The sequence below is a fragment of the Solea solea genome, chromosome 1 (genome assembly GCF_958295425.1).
Source record: "Solea solea chromosome 1, fSolSol10.1, whole genome shotgun sequence".
Lineage (NCBI taxonomy): Eukaryota > Metazoa > Chordata > Actinopteri > Pleuronectiformes > Soleidae > Solea > Solea solea.
In genome coordinates this window covers 27226105-27250359 of record NC_081134.1, presented here as the reverse complement: position 1 = coordinate 27250359, position 24255 = coordinate 27226105, and the positions used below count along the sequence as shown (strand labels likewise).

General features: G+C 42.3%; 1 protein-coding gene across 6 annotated transcripts in view; it reads right to left on the bottom strand.

Moving 5' to 3' along the window:
- Window positions 1-24061, bottom strand: part of sugct (succinyl-CoA:glutarate-CoA transferase) — a 27736-nt gene extending 3675 nt beyond the window's left edge. For 2 of the 6 annotated variants that reach the window (XM_058634309.1, XM_058634332.1), the window contains exons 1-12: window positions 23836-24054; window positions 22938-22986; window positions 22779-22852; window positions 19665-19750; window positions 19539-19589; window positions 19334-19454; window positions 18205-18296; window positions 17991-18134; window positions 10234-10329; window positions 8538-8609; window positions 8354-8451; window positions 8121-8223 (exon numbers count right to left, since the gene is read on the bottom strand). In XM_058634309.1, coding sequence (XP_058490292.1) covers window positions 8121-8223; window positions 8354-8451; window positions 8538-8609; window positions 10234-10329; window positions 17991-18134; window positions 18205-18296; window positions 19334-19454; window positions 19539-19589; window positions 19665-19750; window positions 22779-22852; window positions 22938-22986; window positions 23836-23962 — 1113 coding nt within the window. In that variant the 5' untranslated portion in view covers window positions 23963-24054. Of the gene's footprint in view, window positions 1-8120; window positions 8224-8353; window positions 8452-8537; window positions 8610-10233; window positions 10330-17990; window positions 18135-18204; window positions 18297-19333; window positions 19455-19538; window positions 19590-19664; window positions 19751-22778; window positions 22853-22937; window positions 22987-23835 lie in introns of all 6 variants that reach the window. The other 4 variants (XM_058634324.1, XM_058634346.1, XM_058634316.1 and 1 more) reach the window with 4 other exon arrangements.
- Window positions 24062-24255: the final 194 nt, after the last annotated feature.

Genomic DNA, 24255 nt, shown 5'->3' with positions numbered 1-24255 from the left:
AGGACACAAACATGAAGGTCACAAAGAATAAAGGTCCTAAACATGAAGGTCACAGAGATTAAAGGTCCCAAACATGAAGGTCACAGAGAATAAAGGTCCCAAACATGAAGGTCACAGAGAATAAAGGTCCCAAACATTAAGGTCACAGAGATTAAAAGTCACAGGACATGTCAGGACTGAGGTGATAGGTCATGTGATTTGACAGGATGAGACCTCGCAAGTGCTGTTTCAGTTCATTTACTGAAAATGTCTAAAAATAACCAGAGAACAGCAGCATCTCTCTCTGTTCTGTCCATTCTTTATTGTCATCCGTCTCTCTCTCCGAGTGTCACTCTTTAATTGGACGACCCCCCCCCATGGGAAAGTATGCAGACACATTTTGATTTGATTATCTCTCACAAACCAAACTACATTCCATTCCAGCTCCAACAAACAGAGCGTGTGAGGAGGAGGAGGCGGAGGCAGAATAGGAGGAGGCGGAGCCAGAGCCAGGCAGTGTCTCAACAGTGTTAAACACTGAGCCAATCAAATCACAGCACACGCCCCCTGACGTAGATAAAGACGCGACCATGTGGTGTAGATGAAGACGCGATTATGTGACGCAGATAAAGAAGCGATCATGTGACGTAGATAAAGAAGCGGTCATGAGACGTAAAGATGTGATCATGTGGCGTAGATAAAGATGTGATCATGTGATCTTGTGATGTAGATAAAGACGCGGTCATGTGACACAGCTAGAGAAGCGGTCATGTGACGCAGATAAAGACGTGATCATGTGACGTAGATAAAGACGCGGTCATGTGACGCAGATAGACGCGATCATGTGACGTAGATAAAGACGCGGTCGTTACTCCGCCTCCGCTCCTCCTCCCATTGATGACTGTCAACACACAGTCGCTGTGAGGTCACACAGTCACCCCCAGGGTCTCCTAATCACCCCGACACGTCCTCAGCTCTGTCACGGTCACTTCAGGATAGTCGTCTTTACGTCACATGCTGATTCCACAGTTTTTAAGAAAGTTTCCTGGAACACTTTGACATGATGGACAGGCTCAGCCCAGGAGAGAAGAGAGGGAAACCACACTCACGTCAGTCTTTCACCGTCTGTGAGTCTGCAGACGTCTACGGAGGTCCACGGGACTTTAATGTCCTCACATGTATTTGAGTGAAAGCACAGGCGTGAGCGCGTGAGCAAGCACGCACACACACACACACACACACACGGAGTGTCTCCATCTTTGTGAAGGTCAACACAAACGTGACGTCATTCGCGGCCTCACAAAACTCCCACAGGGGAGGAGGTGACATGTGACGTTAAAGTGGGCGGGGCTTGAAAACTCCATATGTGTATGGAAGTGTCAGTCACATCTGTGTTAGCTTAGCATTAGCTGCAGGAGACGAGTGACAGGTTGTGTCACCAGAGAAGTCGTCCCCTCAAGCTCACACAGGAACCTTTCTCTCATGACGGGGGGTCATATTTGACGTAACACATCGGTTAGTGTGTGTGTCTGTGTTTGTGTGTGTCTCTGAGTGTGTTTGTGTGTCTCTGTGTGTGTGTCTGCGTGTCTCTGAGTGTGTGTGTCTCTGTGTGTGTGAGTGTCTCTGTGTTTGTGCGTGTTAGTGTCTCTGAGTGTGTGTGTGTATGTGTCTGTGTGTGTGTGCGTGCGTGTGTCAGTGTGTGTGTGTGCATGTCTGTGTGAGTGTGTGTGTGAGTGAGTGTGTGTGTCTGTGTCTGGTCACCACAAAAAATTTTCAGCATCTAAATCTGGGTCATATCGTTCCTACGTCTGGTTTGAGGAAAGAAACAAATAGTTTTCCTTTTATCAGTTTAAAAACTGGACGATAAAGTAAAAAAAAACACAGCCCACCCTGACACAGACACACACACATACAGTTTCCACAGCTGTCATGAAGGATGATTAATTATTGGACGCAGCAGAAGAAGCACATGTGTTCTGAGCAGCTCACTGACACATTTCTCCATTAATCAACTCATGAGCCGTCAACCTGTCACACTAACGAGGGGGCGGGGCCTGAGACAGGTGCATGTGTGCAGGTGGCAGACCTCTCACACCTGACTACATCTACAAACACTGGTTACTAATTGTAACCAGTGTTTGTAGAAAGTGGGATCAAATGTTTAAATTAACCTCTCATGACCCTGTGAGGATTTATGTTGATTTTATGGCTGTAGAATTGTCTACAATGTTAAGTGAGTGAGTTCTGCTCCTTTTTAATAATAACTTTATTTAAACGTTTGACAATCACAATCCTGAGAAGCTGACTCACAGACATGTGACGCTGAATCTCGCCTGTGATTGGACCCTCGTTCCTCTGAAGTCCTAAGCTTCTACTGTCATGAGTATATAACCACAAAGATCTATTTCTCTGTTTTCTACCTCTTTATCCGCCACATTAGGGCCATAGGGGGTGCTGTGCTAATCTCAGCTGGGAGAAAGGTGGAGTCACTGCCTGGACAGATCACCTGACCATAGATTTAAGAATCTTCTCGACCAGTGTTTCCCAACCTTGGTCCTCAGGGAACACTGCCCTGCATGTTTTAGATGTTGCCCTGCTCGAACACAGCCGATTCAGATGAACAGCTCGTTACCAGGCTTCTGCAGAGTTTGATGACGAGCTGACCATCTGAGCTCCACCACAGAACTCAGATCAGCAGAGCTCCACCACAGAGCTCAGGTCAGCAGAGCTCCACCACAGAGCTCAGGTCAGCAGAGATCCACCACAGAGATAAGTTCAGCAGAGCTCCATCACAGAGCTACACCACAGAGCTCAGGTCAGCAGAGCTCCACCACAGAGCTCAGGTCAGCAGAGGTGAGTTGAACACTTTAAAGGCTGAAGCTTATTCTCTCTCATGGTTTTTCCTTATTCTCTCTCATGGTTTTTCCTATCACAGCTACGCCGATGACACCCAACTCATTCTCTCTTTTCCCAGCTCCGACACACATGTAGCAGAACAGATCTCCGCTTGTCTGACCGACATCTCTCAGTGGATGTCTGACCATCACCTGAAACTCAATCTCGACAAGACTGTGTTTCTTTTTTCTCCCAGGAAAGGGCTCTCCCACCACAGATCTAACCATCACCCTCGACAACTCTGTGGTAGCTCCTTCTCATACCACAAGGAACCTGGGTGTGACACTTGATGACCATCTCTCCCTCACTGCCAACATTGCTTCAACAGCTCGATCTTGCAGACACATGTTGCACAACATCAGAAGGATACGGCCTCTTCTAACCCAGAAGGCGGCACAGGTTCTGGTCCAGGCTCTTGTCATGTCACGCTTGGGCTACTGCAACTCCCTCCTGGCTGGTCTCCCTGCGTGTGCCATACGACCTCTGCAACTCATCCAGAATGCAGCAGCTCGTCTTCAACTTACCGAAATTCTCCCACACTACACCGCTCCTCCGCTCCCTTCACTGGCTTCCTGTAGCTGCTCGCATCCGCTTCAAGACTCTAGTGCTTGCGTTCCATGCTACAAACGGATACGGTCCAGCCTAAATCCAGGACATGATCAAAACCTACACCCCAGCTTGCCCACTCCGCTCTGCATCGGCAAACCGGCTTGCTGCCCCCTCACTGAGAGGATCGCAGAGGCATTCGCAGAACTCGAGACTGTTCACTGTCCTAGCTTCCAAATGGTGGAACGAGCTCCCCATCAACATCTGGACAGTGGAAAGCCTCCACATCTTCCGCCGCCGACTAAAAACACATTTCTTCCGACTCTACCTTGACTAAAGACGACGACAAACAAAAAAAAAAAACTTATACATCACACTTATGACTAGCACTTCTAGCTCTTATTCGTACCCAAATGTTTAAATGCAGTTATTGTAAGTCGCTTTGGATAAAAGCGTCTGCTAAATGACATGTAATGTCATAATGTAAAAGCTGCTGCTGAATGTGCTGAGTCATGCGATGAGAGGTTTAAGGACGTGTTTGCTTGAGAGAAAGTGATCTAATCTTCTTCTTTGTTTGAGGAGGTGAACTTCAGGACTCGGTCACTCACTCTAAAAAATGCTGCTGCTCTTCCAAAGTCCACACACTCCCTCTGCTGACTCAGCACTCCCTCTGCTGACTCAGCACTCCCTCTGATCTGATAACAGTGCACTTCCTCGTCTGACAACAAACTTTATTTAACTGTGTGTGTGTGTGTGTGTGTGTGTGTGTGTGTGTGTGAGGGAAAGTGTGTGTGTGTTTGAGAGGGAGAGAGAGAGAGAGTGTGTGAGAGAGAGAGAGAGAGAGAGAGAGAGAGTGCGTGTGTGTGAGAGAGTGCGTGTGTGAAAGAGAGTGTGTGTGTGTGTGAGAGAGAATGAGAGTGTGTTTGTGTGTGTATGTAAGCATTAGCTTAGCATTAGCCACAATCCCAGGGCCTGCAGACACAAACTTTAACCTTTGTTTATTTCAATGTTTTTTCTCCACACGACCAACGTTTGTGATTAATGCTGTCACCTCCATGAGGTCAGAGGTCAGAGGTCAGAGCTGCCATTGAAAGGTTAAATATGTAGATAATAAAAGGACCAATCACAACACGACAGATGAGCTTAGAATAAAGCTCACAGAGAGCAGCAGCAGCAGAAGCTTCAGCAGCAGCAGCAGCTTCAGCAGCAGCAGCAGCGAGCTGTCACATGACTGTAGATCATGTGGTAGAGTTGGGACGCTGTGACCTGGAGGAAAACCCTCCCGTCTGAATGTGAGTCCAACATTTCTTGAGACGATCACTCACTGTGACCACGTCCTCCCTTAAAGACACCGATGATCCATCACGTCCTCAGTTAAAGGTGAAGACATTAATATTAAAAAAGAAAGGTTTTGTTCAACAGCTGTTTCAAAATGGCTGCTCTATTATCTTTGTGACATGAGTGATTTTTCTTCACTCTCTCACACCAAACCTCACAGAGAAACATCACACACACAGTTGATCCACTGCTGCCTCCATCACTAAGTTCTAATGTCTTATTTTTTTTTAAATAAGACATTTGATATTTTATTTATTTAAATTAAATATTTATAATATACAAAGTGACCACACAAGGCAGCAGCTCCTGTTTCCCAGTGAGCAAAAATCACTGATTTTCTCTATGAGGTTTGGTGTGGGAGTCTAACAGTGACATAAAGACGTGATGATGTGACGTAGACATCGTAGACTTAGACTGAAGCAGATTTTATTTGTATGTTTTTCTATGTTATTTGTTTGTAAACCATCACTCTCCCACACCAAAGTCCATGAGTCAGTCTGAGTGAAAGATTTAAAAACAGACATTTGAACTTAGTGATGCAGCAGTGGATCAACAACTCCAGAAAATAATTCATTTTCTCTCTGTGGGGAAACACTTCAAAAAACATGAATGAACCCTTTAAGAGCAGGATGAATGAATAAAGTCAGGTTTAGTTTTGGGTTCTGTGGTCAGAGGTTTGATGTCAGCTGGAATAAATCACTCTCTCTGTGTCTGTGTCTCTCTCTCTCTCCGTCTGTCTCTCTGTGTGTCTCTCTCTCAGTCTGTCTGTCTCTCTCTCTCTGTGTCTCTCTCTATGTGTTTCTCTCTCTCATCCAGTAGTCAGCATATTAAAGACACATTCAGCTGGCTGCTGACCAGAGGACATGACAGATACATGGACACACGGTGTGTAGTCGTAAAAACAAGGACGCATACGAGACAGACAGAGAGAGAGAGAGAGAGACAGACACAGAGAGAGAGGAAGTGTTTGAGTGTCTGGCATTTTTCCAAATGACTTCCAGATTTCAGTTTTGGAAAAGTGATTACTGTCCTGATTAACAACAGCTTCTCTCCACACGCACACACATGCACACACACTTGTACAGCAATCTTAGTGAGGACACTCATGGACATAAACCTAAACCTGATTCTAACCCTTAAACCAGGTCTTAATCCCCAAAAGGCCCTTAAACCTTGAGAGGGCCAGACCAAAGTGGTGAAGACAGCAGCGCGTTAGAACGACTTATTTGTGTGAGCTTTGATTCATTTTGATTGTTCCACATCTATGCAACGCTTTTATTTTTAATGTCTTTTATATTGACCTTAACCACAACCAGTTAATGACTAACACTAACATTAACCTTGACCACAATTCAAAACTTAAGCAGTTCAGCCTCATTAGGACCAGGTCTTGGTCTCCATGAGGACCACTGGTCCTGACAAAGTCAGTGTTTTTACGATGATAGACAACACACACATACACACATACACACACACACACACACACACGAATAAAGGGACATGACGCTGCTTTTAAGTTTTAATCCATAAACCTGGTTCTAAACTAAACCGGAGCAGTCTGACACTGAGACAGACCTCAGAGTTTTTACATGACGATGAAAAATTAACACACTGGAATTCTGGTTCTGATGCGTGTGTGTGTGTGTGTATGTATGTATGTGTGAGAGACATGTCCATCTGTCTGTAAAACAGTCACTTGTTTACAACCAACTTTGGACAAAAACACACACACACACACTGAGTCATAGCTGTGACAGGTGGTGATGGCACGGCTCACACACACACACACACACAGCAGAATCCACAACTGATAATCAATAACAATCAATTGATTTTGTAACCTCTAAGACACTCACACACAGAGGTAATAACACACTACATTTTGTTACAAATACTTGGTTAACCTTTTGGATAAATTGTAATTTTAAGAGTAGTTTTATTGTAGCATACATATATACTAGAGATGTAACGATATGAAAATTTCATATCACGGTTATTGTGACCAAAATTATCACGGTTATCAATATTATCACGGTATTGTTAGATGTGTTCAAAATGTTCCAGAAGTACTGAACACACACACTGAAATCTTTTAACCAAGTTTTATTTAAAAAAAGATATTTTATATTATATGATTATTATTATTATTATTGTTATTATCATTATTATTATTATTGATAATAATTATCATCTGACTGACTGACACACACACACACACAGGTCCTCACTCTGTCGGATAATAATTAAGTAGCAGCGGTCGTACACAGCATAAAAATAAAATAAAAAAACACAGAAACAAACACATTTTGGTCTGCTACGGTATGTGTCGTCTGCACACTACTCGCTTTCGCAAGACAAACCATAACGTTTCCCACTATTCCAAAATCCCGTTTTTTTTGACTTACTCGCTGAAAAGTTGTGTGTGGTGGTCACGGAGATTGCTCATCTATTGGAAGTGGCTTCGCGGAGATTTTTTTTTTTGCATTTTCTGCACAATGATTGATTGTCTTCAATTATTTTACCCTCAACATCGTTTAAAAATACAAAATATGCACAGACTTCTGATCTTACGGGGGGGTAATCTCTGGAGCGCAGGTGGCTTCAGCCGTGTTGTCGCTGGACAGACAGTGCAAACTGCGCATGCGCGCCCGCTTCTGAGCGAGTGCCGTTCAGGTGCTGCTGCTTCTCCAGGAAATGAGCAATATCACTGTGAGTTTTTCGGTAATCAGTTGCGGTAATCAATCACAGTTTTAACGATAATTAAAATTTTAAACGGTAGTACTAACCGTCGGGAATTTTACCGCGGTTTATCGTTATACCGGTAATCGTTACATCCCTAATATATACTGAGTATATATTTGAAGAAAGAACAGTACTTTTACGCCGTTCCCTTTGGCTCAGTGACGCTGGTTACTTTTTTTTTTATTACATGCGCAATCTATTTCTCTCCCTGTTGGCTATGTCTGACAAAATCTTGCCAGTCAAATGCAGTCAGTTGAGTCACATGACAAGTCTTGTCATGACTTGTCATGACTTCTGGTCTCCTGTCTCCGGGTCAGCTGTGTATCGATGTCCTAATTTATTGTATTTCTAAAGGGTGATGTATTTAATTTCTAAAAGAATGAATGTATTCTTGTTTTAGTTGAAGGGTTATTTATTTTATTATAAAGAGCGTATTTATTGTTTTGTTTCAAATATTATTATTTAACATATCTTCATTTGAACATTGCTGTTTTATATTATGTTGTGTCTATTTTGTACCGTTTCTGTTGCTCTGAATATTTCAGAAACTCAGTACTTTTACTTGAGTAATTTCTTTGGCTACTCTACCACTCTGTGTGTGTGTGTGTGTGTGTGTGTACCTGAGGATCAGAGAACACTTCCTGGATGCTGTTGATTGGTCCAACAGGAACACCTGATCCTTCAAACCTCCTCAGCCAATCAGCTGTCGTCTCCTGAAGGAACCTGGAACCAATCATTATAGATTAATAGTTACTTTGAGTGTGTGTGTGTGTGTGTGTGTGTACCTCTGGGACAGTGTGTGTGTGTGTGTGTGTGTGTTTGTACCTCTGGGACAGTGTGTGTGTGTGTGTACCTCTGGGACAGTGTGTGTATCAGCTGTTGACGGTTGTGGACTCTCAGCTTGTTGGTCTTGTAGTGCGGCTGCTGTGTGAGCTCAGTCAGCTGTAACACCTGCGCACACACACAGTTAGCATGGATGGAGGGGGCGGGTTTAAAGGTTAAAGTGCGATGCACATATGTGTATATGTTTGACGTACCTCACACACTTTGATGAACTGTTTGTCGTTTCCTGCTGCGACGACCACGTGTCCATCTCTGGTCCTAAAACCCTGAAAGAGGTGGAGCTTAGACTGTGAGCAGGTTCATGAAGATCAGATGGAACATGAGAAGAATAGAAACCAGGTTTTCTTCTTCTCCTTCATCTGTACTTTCTCCTCCTCTTTTCCTCTTCACAATCACTAATACATTTTCATCACCACATGAAAGACACACACACACACACACACACAAACCCTCTCCTCACTCTGCTCTGACCGCCGCCTCTTTCATTCTCAGCCTCAGGGAATTTGTGGGTAACACAGTCCACGGGCGGGGGGGAGGGGCTGCACCCGGCCACAAAAACTCAGAGAGGGCGGGGGCAGAGTGATGAGGTCAGGGCAAGGAGACTTCTGCCCTCTAGTGTTGGTGATCAGATCCAAACCACAGCAGGGACATTGATCTTCATCATCATCATCTTCACCTTCATCACCATCATTATCTTCAACATCGCCATCTTCATCACCATCATTATCTTCAACATCATCACCATCATTATCTTCATTATCTTCAACATCTTCACCTTCATCATCACCATCATTATCTTCAACATCTTCACCTTCATCACCATCATTATCTTCAACATCTTCCTCCTGTTTCACCTTCTGACCCTCTCAGAGTAAAATGGCCACCGCTGTGTTGTCATGGTTTCTCTGAATCCATGACATCACTACACCTGCAGTGAAAGTCCAATATGACCTTGGTTTGACCTTTACGCTTCGTCTTCTCTGTGACTGACCATGTGACCTGGAGACGCTCTAATGTGTTCTTCGTGGAGCGGCAACCGCGCGCTCGTTTCATCGTTTCAACTGTCCACATGTTCAGCCTGAGGGAGGCAGCGTGGCATTGTGGGTAAAAATATTCACACAAGAGTTTAGATCTGAAGACACAACCACAAGAGAGAGAGTGTGTGTGTGTGTGAGAGCAAGAGTGTGTGTGTGAGTGAGAGGGTGTGTGAGACTCTGCTCTTGTTTTTTGTGTTTTATTCTCTTAATATCTTTATTGTTTTACTGTTTTTATTGTTTTAACATTTTTGTTGTTTAACTGTTTTTATTGTTTTAGTATTTTTATATTTTGTATTGTTTTACTTTTTGTTTTATTTATTTACATGTACAGCACTTTGTCTCAGCTCATGTGCTTAAAGCGCTTTATAAATAAAGTTGAGTTGAGTTGAGTGTCTGTGTGTGAGTGAGTGAGTGTGTAGGTGAGTGAGTGTTTGTGTGTGAGTGAGTGTGTGTGTGTGTGTGTGTGTGTGTGTGTGTGAGTGAGAGAGTGTGTGTGTGAGAGCAAGAGTGTGTGTCTGTGAGAGTGTCTGTGTGTGAGTGAGAGTGTGCGTGTGAGTGAGAGTGTGTGTAAGAGAGTCTGTGTGTGAGTGAGAGTGTGTGTGTGAGTGAGAGTGTGTGTGTGTGTGTGAGCCAGAGTGTGGGTGTGAGTGAGAGTTTGCGTGTGAGTGAGAGTGTGTGTAAGAGAGTCTGTGTGTGAGTGAGAGTGTGTGTGTGAGTGAGAGTGTGTGTGTGAGAGTGTGTGAGCCAGAGTGTGTGTGTGAGTGAGAGTGTCTGTCTGTGTGTGTGTGAGTGTGTGTGTGTGAGAGAGAGAGAGTGTGCGTGTGTTTGTGTGTGTGATGATGGACAGGTTTACCTGGTAAGGTACGATGCTCTCATGAGCCGTCCCCCAACGTTTTGCCTCATTCCCTGCATTCAGGAAGTTAGCGGCTATGTGGCTAAGACAGGAAACCTGAGAGAGAGAATTAGTTTTATTCATTGGTCAGGTGACACTGTCAGGAGGAGGCAGGAGGAAGAAAATGTCTCTGCAGAGACAGACGAGACAAATGTGAGAGCAGCACCAGATCCCGTGGTTCTCAGAGACCCAAAACTACAACTACTACGGTGGCTGATGATGCTAACGAGACGGGCGGCCCACGGGATGACTTAGCTGCCGTGCTAAATGAGCTGCAGTCTCTTCGTAAGACTGTCATTGCGATTAACATCAAAATAAGTACTCTCGATGACTTTGGGGAAAAACTTGACAATGTGGAGAGACGCATAGCGTAGATGAATGGCCCTGTCGATGCAGTGCAAAAGAGTTTTACGGATCTTCAACAAGTTATCACCGTTAACGCTAAGCGGCTCACGGAGGCAGAAGGCCGCATAGGTGACGCGGAAGACGGTCTGCAGAGTGTGAAATCGAAGTTGACTGGCGCTGCTAAACGCATCGCTTGTTTGGAGTCGAAGACGGAAGACCTGGAAAATCGTGCTCGGAGAAAGAACCTAAGACTGGTAGGTCTCCCCGAAAGCGCTGAAAAGACCCAGCCCATGACCGATTACATCCAGCGTATGCTGCCGGCCTGGCTGGGACTCGACACCAACAATTCGTTCACATTGGAAAGAGCACATCGCACTCTGGCGAGACCAAGACTGGACCAAAGCAGAGCTGTAATCATTCGTTTCCTGCGATTTCAAGAACGTGAGTTGGTCTTCAACACATCCAAACAACGTTCCCTCACCCACGATGGTCACAAAATCTTCTTCGCACAAGATTTATCAGCAGAAACCATGAAGGCACGGAGCTCATTCAATGCAGTGAAGAAAAAGTTCATTGAAGCTGGAACGTTTCGGGGAATCACCTTACGTCCCTGCAAAATGAGAGCTCTACACAATGGAAAGATGATCCTTTTCTCCACACCAGGAGAAGCTGAGAACTTTCTCCCAAACTCCTAAAATCTTCTAAATGCCAAGGAGTATAGGTAACTACTGAAGGTCTTTTATGGACAATACAGGTGCATTTTAGCTTAATATAGGTTTAATTAAGTCAGATTTACATATATTTTGTACTTTGTCATTTATTTTGATTAACTGCTACTACCATTTTGGTGGACACTTTATTTTATATACCTTTTATACATGTGTTTATTTGACACAGACTACTGAGGTAGTTACATTAAGGAGCGTTAACAACACTAAGCTTCATGTCTATCATTTTAGGACTATAAATGTTTGAATGTTAAGGTCGAGTTGCGGGGCACCGCATGGGCTGCCTGAGAAAAGTGCTCAAGGTTAAACCACTCCTCATTAGTGTGGATTGGTACTTGCCCTTACATTGTTTAGTTTAAGTAATTGAAGGGGGGAGGGGGGGTTCCAAGGTTATGTGTTTTTATATGTCTGTTTTTTAGTTTTTTACTCTACTGTTTTCATTTATTTTTTCCTCTTGTTTTTGGTCACACTCAACATGGTCATATCTCTAACTGCACTTGTAGTAACATGGAAAGTTCAAAATTGTCTGATTTAAATTTTACAAGCTGGAATGTCAGGGGACTCAGTAAGCCAACTAAACTGAAACAGGTAATGAATAGACTTAAGAACCTACGAAATAATTTTTCTTCAGGAAATTCATATAACAGTCACTGAAATTAAACAAGTGCGACGTAGGTGGCCTGGCCAAGTCATACATGCCACATATAATAATTATGCTCGGGGGGTATTAATACTTATTCACAAAACAATCCCTTTTCAATTTACTAATACTATTCGGGATCCTCAAGGAAGGTTTGTAATCGCTCAGGGTAGGATCCTGTCTCTCACATTGAATTTGGTCAGCATATATGGTCCTAAGGAGGACAACCCAACATTTTTTGAAGATTTCTTCTTAACTTTGTCTTCAACTGCACTTTGAACCCTTCGGTAGACCGCTCTACAAAATGTGATCCTAATAAAAAATTATCGAAAAAAACTATTTTACAATACATCACAGACAACTTATCTGAAATTTGGAGAAAACTTCACCCAGATAAATTGGAATACTCATGCTACTCAGGAATATATACGTAAGTCCAGGTCTCGTATTGATTATTTCTTAGTATCACAGGAACTGGTATCTAGAGTTAAGAACTGTTGGTCTGATTGTATAGTCATTAGTGATCACTCCCCCATTTCCCTTTCTGTACAAATGGAGAAACTTCAACAGTCTCCTCCTACTTGGCGACTGCAAGTGAGGTGGCTTAAAAATCCAGAATTTGTTAAATATTCAGGTCAACATTAACCAAACTAACGCATGCATTAGATGGAAAGCCTTCAAGGCTTATATTAGAGGGCAAATTATGAGTTTCACGAGCACTAAAAACAAAAAACAAAAAGCAGAAATTAATAAATTAGAGAAACAAATAAAATCTTTGGAAATAGATATTAATGATGAAGATGACACTGATAAACAAAAACGGTTATTGGTTTTGAGAACGGAATACAATAAGTTAACATCTGATGCAGCAGCAAAAAGTTTACTGTGGTTGAACCAGGCGTTTTATGATCAGGGAGAAAAAGCGAAGATGTGAAGATGATGATGATGAAGATCAATGTCCCTGCTGTGGTTTGGATCACCAACACACAAAAATTATTAGCTTGGAGAATTAAAAAATTACAATCTGAAAGAGCCATTAATGGCATAACTACTCAGTCAGGGGAGATATCAAACGATCCTCAAGATATTAATAATACATTTAAAGAATTCTATCAATCACTGTATTGGTCAGAATGTTCTTCCTCTCCTCCTTGCAGAGATACTTTACCTTATCAACTCCAGTTTAAAACACTTACAGAGGAGGTGAAGGAAAACCTGGACAAAGACATCACAATGGAAGAACTATTGCAGTCCATTAAATGAATCAACTCAGGCAAGGCTCCAGGGCCTGGTGGCCTACCAATAGAGTTCTATAAAACTTTTCAGAAGCAGCTGTTGACCCAACTTCTAAATATGTTTAATGAGTCATTTAATAATGGCATATTACCACCAACTTTAAGACTCGCTACAATAATTCTAATTTTGAAACCTGGGAAAATACCAACTAACTGCTCCTCATACAGGCCTATTAGTCTTATGGGAGTTGACACAAAACTATTGTGTAAAGTCCTTGCTAAAAGGCTAGATCCATATATCCCTTCTTTGGTACATTGTGATCAGAATGGGTTCGTACAGAATCGTCAGGGATTTCATAACATTAGAAGGGTCCTCAATATAATTCACTCTAAAACTAATACCAGAGATACGGCACTTCTTTCTCTAGATGCTAGACAAGCGTTTGATAGAATCGAGTGGCCTTATTTGTTTGATTTGTTACCAAGATATGGACTTGGGGGAAATCTTCTGAAATGAATAAAGTTATTGTACACTAATCCTACAGCATGTGTAATAACGAATAACACTTTATCAGGCCTGTTAAGGTTAGAGAGATCAACCCGTCAGGGCTGTCCCCTCTCCCCATTATAGTTTATTTTCGCCATTGAGCCTTTAGCCATGTCCATTAGAGCTGAAGCTAATATATCAGGTATAACAATTGGAGGTCATGACCATAGGATATGCAGATGACGTGATTCTTTTTTTTTCAAACTTATCCAACAGTGTCCAGACATTATTGAATTTAATTAATAAATTTGGTCAGTTTTCTGGATACAGTATTAATAATGAAAAATATTCTATACTTTTCTTGAATGAAGAAGAGAGAAATAATCTGGTTATAGATACACCTTTTTTTAGTGCGAGGGAGGGGTTCACCTATCTTGGGATCAAGATTACTCCCCAAATGATTACAGTTGTTGAAGCAAACTATGACCCGATGATGAGAGAGGTACAAGATTCACTTGAAAAATGGACGACAATGCCAATATCAACGATTGGCCGGATCAACTTAATAAAGATGACTATCTTGCCAAAATTGCAAAAGAATTTGAAGAGGTGTGGACCCCCTTAATTAACTTTCTCAAGCAACAATAGATCATACTTGTTTGTAAGACTACAGAGTGTGACAATTTTATTTAATATTTTAATTTATTTATTATTTTTTTTATTATTTTTTATTATTTTGGTGTCTGTGTATACAGCAAGGTTTGCTTGTGTATTATTGTGTAATTGGTTTGGTATGGGGCGATGTGTTTATATGTTCTTATTGAAAATCAATAAAAACATTGTTCAAAAAAAAAAAAAAAACAGTTTAGGACCGGCGGTGTGTTTAAGGACCTGTGTTTAAGGATCTGTGAGGACCTGCGGTGTGTTTAAGGACCTGTGAGGACCTGCGGTGTGTTTAAGGACCTGTGAGGACCTGCGCAGTGTGTTGAAGGACCTGCGATGTGTTTGGGGACCTGCGGTGTGTTTAAGGATCTGTGAGGACCTGTGATGTGTTTGAGGACCTGTGATGGATCAGAGCAGAATGAGTCAGGCAATGTCAGCACTGAGATTAACCAGCACCACCCAAATGCAACAGTAAACTCTGTAAACAAAAGCATCATGATGCATTCAGGTTCAGGGGGGTATTCCATCAAGCAGGCTAAAGGCAAAGCCAAGCTTAAATGGCCAAGTCTGGCTAATATGAGTGAGAGTTCGGTTCCATCAAAGAGGCTGAGATTAGCCCCAAATCAGTAACCATGGAAACTATGACTCTGGCTAAGCCTCAACCATGGCTAAGCCATAACTGTGGCTCAGGTTTCCGTTCCATCAATCTGAGCCTCAACCCTGTTCCACCAAGGTGGCTAATGTGAATGTCAGCCAAGTAACCATGGTAACTTATGCTGCCGGGCAAACCTGGTCTGTAGCAGGCTAAAAGTGAAGCTTAGCACCATCTATGATCAAAGAATGTCCAATAGACAGAAACAGAGACACACAACTGTCATGGAATGATAAAATAATATGTAAAACATGAAATATATAATAAAATGTATTAAAGAAATTATTTATACAAATAATTATATATTATCTATAAGTACATTAAAGAACACTATCACCAAAATAAAATATAATAAAAATAAGACACAAATAAATACAAAATAAAACTAATTAGCAAAAATATAATAAAAGGAAATTGAGGCATTGAAAATCAAAGATTGAATGTGTACACCAAACCACAAGTAGATGATTGATTTGCTGTCACCTGCATTCACTTACTGTAATAGGGGTCCTCGTCTCCATTGAATTGCTTGATTTGCTAAAATGATTCTACATAAATAACTTTTTTTTTACAATCAATAGATCTGTCATATGATTATTTCGTATAGAATGATAACCAACATTGCATTTCTTCATGTAATAATCTACCATCAATTGTATGATAAATGTGATGAGTCATGTAAAATACTTTGATTAAATGTAGCCTATTATTATCAAAAATGAAGGCAAGGCTTTACATAAAATAAAATAAAAATACAACAATTCAACATATAGCATCTGGGACAAAATACAGAAGTAGCACAAAAACTAGGGCTGCCAAATGATAAAATATGGAGAATTTCACATACATTGCAGTGAAACAATAATGCTATTTTAATTATGTTCATATGAATGTTACTTATTAGGGCTGTCTTTTTGTTCTTTGGGGATTTTCCTTTTCATTTTAGGGCTTTGGTTGCATTAATAGGTCCACATAATTGATTAGTTTAAAACAAAAACCATCAAGAAATCAATTGGTAGATTATTGTCTCCATATATTTTGTCCCTTTGATGGAGGATTTATATAACATGATGATGCTGAAATACTTCATTTTCTTTGTCACTTACACATTCAGCCTGTCGGCAATATTCTGCCACGCCACATCCCTCGCTTTATTGAATGCCGCGGTATTGCCCTTCTTTGGGATTATGTGGCTGTAATCCTCATATACCTCCATGAGGGGGGTTTGCTCCGCTAAGGAGAACATCTCTGCACGTTCTTTTCCTCTTGCTTTTCGGCATTTTTCACAGTTTCCGCGCTCGACTAGAATGGGCTTTTTATTTTCCCTGTGGGCGTGCACAAGTTGAGGCTTAACAGTTGAGGCTTGACTAAGCGTCAAGTGGAGCCAGCTGATTTCACTTGATTGAACGACTTGGAGCTAGATTGGGAGATGGAGCTTAGTCAAGCTTCAAGCTTACACCTAAGTCTGGCAATTCTTAGCTACGTTGATGGAATACCCCCCAGACTGGAAGAGTCCGAAAAACAAAAATAAAAACAAGAAAACAAAATGAATGTTCTTTTTTTTTAATGACTTCATTGAAGTCTCAGTGAGTCTTCAGTGGTGGAAGTGCGCCTCCTAGTGCTGAAACTCAGAATCACTGAGCTGTGCCTCAGAAGGAAAAGGTGCAAAGTGACCTCTGATCGGAATCAATCAATGATCAATTGTTTTAATTGTTTTAATTAGGGATGTTCACTTCCGATACGATACCGATATTGCAGCCTTGAGTATTGGCCAATAACAATATTGATCCGATACGATATCAGCACGAATCATACATACTTTATTGACTTATTTTGTAGTGTGGAATGTAAGAATAGGCTTGATCAAGTGATATTACTTAAACAGAACTGACTGACCATTTATTATTAACCAATGGGTTACATCAATTTTAACCTTCAACATAAGAATATTGGATTTTTTGCCATGTTAATTTCATAGTCTATGGTTAATTTGAGGAAAGTACCAAGTGCTCATGGGGGTGTTTTCAGAGCACCCGTTTTTCAAAGGTAACAGCGTGTCTTCAGAGAACACCCCCCTTGTTTTCACTATTTTGGATTAGCCCAACCCACACAGGGTGAGTGACTCGTGCCGTAGGTAAACACGGAGCCCAAGGACCGGCCCCGCAGACGTACTTAGCTCCGTGTGTGGAGCTTCAGGACACATTTAAAACACACAAAGCTCTTATATTTTGTAATAAGCTGAGTTAATGTGTTTCTGTTATGAGTTCATCAGTTATGCAAATGGTTACAGCTGTTTTGTGTTATGCACTATTGTGGTTCAGTGGAGACTTATTGTGGTGGGACTGTCTCGCGAGAGGGGGTGAGACAACGCAAGGTTGATGTTGTTGCTCTGGTATGTTGTTGTTGTTAAAATGTACGCCATGGTCACGGCCAACAGTGACCGGAGTTAAGCTGTGTTTTGTTGCAAATAAATGCACAGAATGTGCAAGCCAGTAATCGCCTCCTTATTCAACACTGCAGCACTGGAGTGAGCATTACAATATATATATATAATTAACAAACGGAGGCTATTGAAAGTCGACAGGTGGTGCTGGTTTATGAAATAATGTTGTTTTAGCAGCTCGCCTCAGGATGAGCTAGCATGGTCCTAATGGCTAACTTGTGCTTTCTGTGCAGCTTCGTAGCCTCTGAAATAGCAGTAGCACAAACGCTGTTGTTGTGATCATGTGGGCTCCACATGCACCCAACACGCAGAGCCCACGTGATCACAACGGGCGCTGCTGGATAGAAGTGCTGGAGCAGAATGGACTGTTGTATTGGAGCGCTTATATCAGTGATTTTAGAGGCACTCCGATATAATCCGATATGCGTTTTTTGGCTGATATCGGACCGATATCAATATCGGATCGGGACATCCCTAGTTTTAATATTATATATAAAACTGTCACTACACACACGTGTCTCTTACCTGTGACGACAGCAGGTTACAGTCGATGTGGACTCCGCCCCCTGTCCTGTGTCTGTGCAGCAGAGCGGCCATGACGGCTCCGTGTGCATACAGACCCGTCGCCAGGTCCGTCATCGCCACGCCGGGACGCACCGGCTCGCCACCCTGCCAACAGGAGCAGTGCATCATGGGAGGTGAAGTGAGATCATGTGACATGACTGAAACACTGACTGACCTCTGGTCCTGTGATGTGCATCATCCCTGACACAGCAGAGGCGATGGAGTCGTAACCTGGACTCTGACACTGAGGACCTGTCTGTCCATAACCTACACACAGGACGACTCATCATGTTTTTATATGGAAATGTGTATCATTATAACTTTTATATCTGCAGTTTTAGAAAGAGAATAATGCATTTGTTTACGTTTACGGTTCATGTCATTTCTGTGAGGATATATAACCATGTGTATGACCCTGTGTGACCCCGTATGACCCAGTGTGACCCTATGTGACCCTGTATGACAGGCACGACACCGGCACTCAAACAAGTGCTTGCAGGATCGTGAAAAAACTGTCCACGCGTTTCCGTGGAGACATAATACGCTGCTCAGAAAGTCAGTAGATTTATCCCTAATTGCTTTTTTAATACATTTTAAAAAGTCGCTGGTCTGTGAAGTCTCTAAATATCCACACAGAAACGTAAACAAACAGACTTCCTTGTCTTTCCTCTGTTTCTGTTTTTATATCTAATGTTTACAACGTTGTCTCCTCTGTTTTTGGTGTCACGTCAAATTTAATGCATTGAATAAAGTTCTGTGCCGGAAACCTTTAAGTCCTGCTGTTGACACGATTGTCTTTGAAAATTAAAAACTATTAAATGGACTTTAATTCATATATGGTCCTGCACTGATTTGGAGTCACTAGGTCAGGTGACCTGAATGAGACGGCGGTAGTTAAGAGTGTGATGTGGAAACAGAGTAGGGCGTCGCTACATCTGCAGTGAAGGTCCATTGAACATGAAACTCATTTTTTTATTTGACTAATTTAATAATACTTCCTTGTTCAGCTCAGTGCAGCTGTGAACACATGCAGTGTGTGAAATCCATGAATCTTCTGCTCAATACACAATGCCTGAGGCCCCTGTGACGTCATGTGACCGCTGCAGACTCGTACTCGTAACCGTGGATTCATATTTTTTTTAAAGTCGTAACTTTTTTGAGTATGTGCGCATCTTTTAGACAGTTATCTTACCCCATACAGGAATTATGAGTCTGTTTGTCTCAGCTTTTACTGTGGACTCCTATGACATCAAGTGGCCACAGTAAGAACTGTGGCACATACTGAAGAGAGTGTGTGTGTGTACCTGATATAGAGCAGTAGATGAGGCAAGGGTTCACTCTGCTCAGTTGTTCATATCCTAAACTCATCTGACTCAGTTTCCCCGGGATGAAGTTTTCTACCAACACGTCACACACTGCTGCCAGCTGACACACACACATACAGAGATGTCAAAGGTCAAGGAAGGAGAAGAAAAGAAAAGAGTGAAGAACAGTCAGACCCACTCGTACCTCCTTGATGATCTTCACTCCTCTCGGATGTTTCAGGTCGACAGCGATACTCTGAAAAAAACACACACATGACGTCATATTTGTGCTGCTGACACAGCAAAAATGACGACATTAGCGAGTTCATACTTTCTTGTTCCTGTTGATGCTGAGGAAATAAACGCTCTCTGAGCCGATGAAAGGAGGACCCCACACTCTGGTGTCATCACCTGCTCCTGTCACACACACACATACACACACACAGGTGTGAGTGTTTGTGTGCGTGTGTGCGTGTGCGTATGGGGGGCATTTAATGCCAGTACACTATACTAAAAACACGTGTACAGCGTCTATGCGATGACATCAAACCTCTAACGTGCGCATGTAAATTCCATTCACTTTCAATGGACAGATGGGCGTCATGTAGGCGTCACGCAGACGCTGCACACACGTTGTTGCGCATACGCCTACGTGACGGTTGATCATATTAGCTAAATAAATGACTTGATAAATACTAATGTTGCATTCTTTGTCAATAAAACATTAAAAATATGTACCTGGTTGTCAGAAGAGAACTTCCCCTGTGTATAAAGACGCTGTTCACCACACAGGTGCTGAAAAGTGACGCATCACTCACCATCTACCAGGACAAAACACATGTAGATGACCAGTGGCAGTGTTTTGTAATATCCTCGACATGGCTGCAACAAGCATCTCTTTTTTACTTTTTTTTACTTTTTACTTTATGCTGGTGTTTTTTGAGTGGACAGCAAAGTAAGAATTTCATTGTACAGGGAAACGTGTTTCTTTACTGTGCATATGACAATAAACACTTTGAATCTTGAATCTTTGAATCTCTAAATGCCTCAGTTCTTTATAAAAAAAATGCTTTGATGACATGGAGAAACTTCATTGTGCGCCTCGCAACTGAACTGCGTTCTGTCCACATGAGCAAAAGCCCGACATGTCGTGGAGCGCGAGCCCCAACAGGAGTGGCAAGAGAGAAGTGAAATGATTTGATATACACTACCGGTCAAAAGTTTTAGAACGCCCCCATTTTTCCAGTTTTTTATTGAAATTCAAACCATTCAAGTCCAATGAATAGCTTGAAATGGTACAAAGGTAAGTAGGCACCCCTTGTGAACTGCTAGAGGTTAAAAAAAAAAAGGTAAGGTTACCCAAAACTGAAGAATAATATACATTTCAGAATGGCCTTTTTCAGGGAACAGCAATGGAGGTTGATCAAGCCTTGAAAGTTGGTGCTACCAATTACTACAGGTGTTCCAACTTTACTTTATTACTTACAACCCCCTCTGTCTGCATAAAAGTAGTGTTGGAACACACTGTGGTACCATACCCTTGTGAGCATCATTTGAACAGTATTGTACTGCAGAAAGTAGTGTGTTACCATAAAAATGGCAAGAACAAGGCAATTAACTATGGAAGAGAGACAGACCATCATAACACTAAAAAATGTAGGGTTTTCCTACAGAGAAATTGCGAAAAAAATCAAGGTGTCAGTGAGTACAGTTTCCTTCACCATCAAAAGGCACTCAGAAACTTTGAGAAACTCTGACAGGAAGAGGTCTGGCAGACCCAAAGCACAACAGAATCAAAAGACAAGTTTCTGAGAGTCAACAGCTTGCGTGATAGGCTGCTCACAGGACAACAGCTTCAAGCACAGCTTAATATTGGTCATAGTAAGCAAGTCTCAGTTTCAACTGTGAAGAGAAGACTTAGAGTCGCAGGTTTGAACGGTCGAGTTGCAGCAAGAAAGCCATTGCTAAGACGTCAGAATAAGAAGAAGAGGTTTGCCTGGGCCATGAAACACCGCCAATGGACTACTGAAGACTGGAAGAAGGTGTTATGGACTGATGAATCAAAGTTTGAAATCTTCAGTTCATCACGCAGGAGTTTCGTACGCCGTTGAGTAGGCGAAAGGATGGTTCCTCAGTGTGTGACATCAACTGTCTTTTTTTTTCTGGATCCAGGGTTGGTGACTTGTACAGAGTGAGAGGCACCCTGAACCAAAACGGCTACCACAGCATTCTGCAGCGCCATGCAGTACCCTCTGGTATGCGCCTAGTTGGTCAGGTGTTCATCCTACAGCAAGATAATGACCAAAACATATGTCCAAGCTATGCCAGAACTACCTCAGGAAAAAAGAACAAGATGGTAAGCTTGAAAACATGGAGTGGCCAGCACAGTCTCCAGACTTAAACCCCATCGAGCTGGTTTAGGATGAACTGTTGTTCAATTGTTTATTTGTTTTATGCTTTCATTTCAGAGTACAATGAGACATTAAACTGCATAATTTTCAATAAAAAACTGGAAAAATGGGGGTGTTCTAAAACTTTTGACCGGTAGTGTACATATGTTAGTGCATTAATTAATTAATTAATTAATTAAACAGTTTTAAGTGTAAAGAAATAATTAATTTCTATTGAGTTATAAATAAAAATAAATAAAAAGGGCTTTTATCTGTAATTTCAAGAGCAGAACAGATTCAATTTCTGTTCGTCACTAAACACATTTTCTCACTTGTTAGAATTCACATTTTGCTTCCTCACCACCTGTATTCACATTACACATCTATTTATTTTGAATTATGACCGGTCAAAATTACCACTATGGTATTTGGAATTTCTCTACATTATTTCCGCTGGTTTGAGTGTTAATGATAAATTCATTAAAAATGTTAGCCTATAACGGGATGTTGAGGTATATCAGGGACTGTACCATTGCTCAGGCGCGAAACTGAGGAAGAGGCTGTGCGCAGTTACGCACGAGGTACACTGGATCATCAGGACCTGACAGTTATTAATTTTCTATCTACACAGATCAGCTATTACACTTAGTCTCAGGTTCACACGGGATTGTTTAGAAGAAAGCAGAATTTATAGATGAATTCCAAGCCCCATCAGAGATGTCAGGAAATTTTTAAGTAGCTGAAATTATTTCCATAATTAGATAAATAATTAAAATAATTAATAATATTAAATGAAATGAAATACTAAATAATTATTTGTACATTGGGACGAGCGTGTGCACAGGCGTCCGCTGCGTTCGCACATGGCATGACACTTATCACCCGTCACCCTTCATTATTTGGTGTACTCGCAATACCCATGTCTGTACGCACGTGTATCGCACGCATGTTTTTCAGTCTTTATGCAGGTGTAGGCGGTTAAGGCGTTTTAGTATACAGTAGTGTGCTGGCATAAAATGCCCCCCATAGTGTGTGTGTGTGTGTGTGTGTCTCACCTGGTCGCTCCACTTTGATCACCTCAGCTCCCAGGTCAGCGAGGATCATAGTGGCAAACGGCCCGGCCAGAACTCTGTGAACACATGAACACAGTGTTGTGGTCACCTGTGGTCCAGAAGGGAGCAGCAGAGCAGAGAGCTTGAACACAGGAGGCTCACCTGGTCAGATCTAACACTCTGACGCCCTCCAGTGGTCGAAGGGTTTCTCCTGTTTGGATTAAATTCACCCTCAGATTTTTACAATAAAATATTCAGATCACTTTCTGATGAGATGTTCTTGTCCACCAGGGGGCGCCTTCAGCTGTAAACTTCATGCTCACACTGTTTCTCTTCTGTTTAAAGGGAAAGTTCAGGTTTTTTGTATGATCGCAGCAGATCTCTCTGTGAGCCCCCCCTATCCAAACACTGGAACATGTTCAGAAGTTAACTTAAGTTAACATGTGAGAGTCGTTTTATGGTGATACATAACTGTGCTGTGAGCGCCCCCTGCTGCTCACAGAGTGAAAACATGGCTGCCTGTGGAGACAAGGACAACACTCACTCTCCCACACCAAACCTCAGAGAAAATCAGTGATTTTAGCTGCCGGGGACACAGGAGCTGCTGGTCCTCTGATGCCTCGTGTGGTCACTTTGTGTCACTGAGGTTAATCTGAATTAATCATATGCTGAATTTACAGAATAAGACATTCGAATTTAGTGATGGGGGAAGCAGTGGATCAACAACTCCTGTGTGCTGTGATGGTAAAATCACTGATTTTCTCTATGGGCTTTGGTGTTAAATTCTACAAGAACAACGTGAGATTAACCAGGCTTTTATTTTGTAAAGCTGTAGACTGGACAGGAAGTGGTTAATATGCCGTTGCCGTTTCCTTCACACAACTGGATTAAACTTTCACCGCTCATTTAAGTTTATTTGTTCTTCCAGTTAATCGTCTGTTACAATGACGACTCTTTGCGGTGAAGCGGGACTTTTAACGGTTCCCTGACTCACGAGCGCGGCGGTTAGCTGCTAACATTAGCCTGCTAGCTTCGTCTCCAGGCTCCAGGAGGGCCGCACCTGCTAACGACATCCGGCGGGCGGCGGCGGGACGTGTCCCCGGGAGAGTCCTCCGCGAGAGCGACGTGAAGACAACCGGACAATAGCGCGTCAACGTGTGTTTGAGTGCCAGGACAGGAGCCGCCATGTTGTCCACCTGTGCGGTTCACACTTAGTGACCGGAAACTGCTTTCGGGAAGTTGTTTTCAGAGTAAGAGTCGCGAGGTCTGAACTCACGAGAGTGAGAGGAAGTTCACACACGCACACAAACACACATTACGTAAAAACTAGAGATGGGCAAATTAAGCCTCTTGAAGCTTTTGAGGCTTCTTCCTGATTGTACCGAAAAAAGATTCGAAGCTTCGAAGCTTCAAAGTTCAGAGAAAGACCCTACAAGTGACATCTTGTGGTCAGTTGCAATTATAGCAGCAATGAACTTCC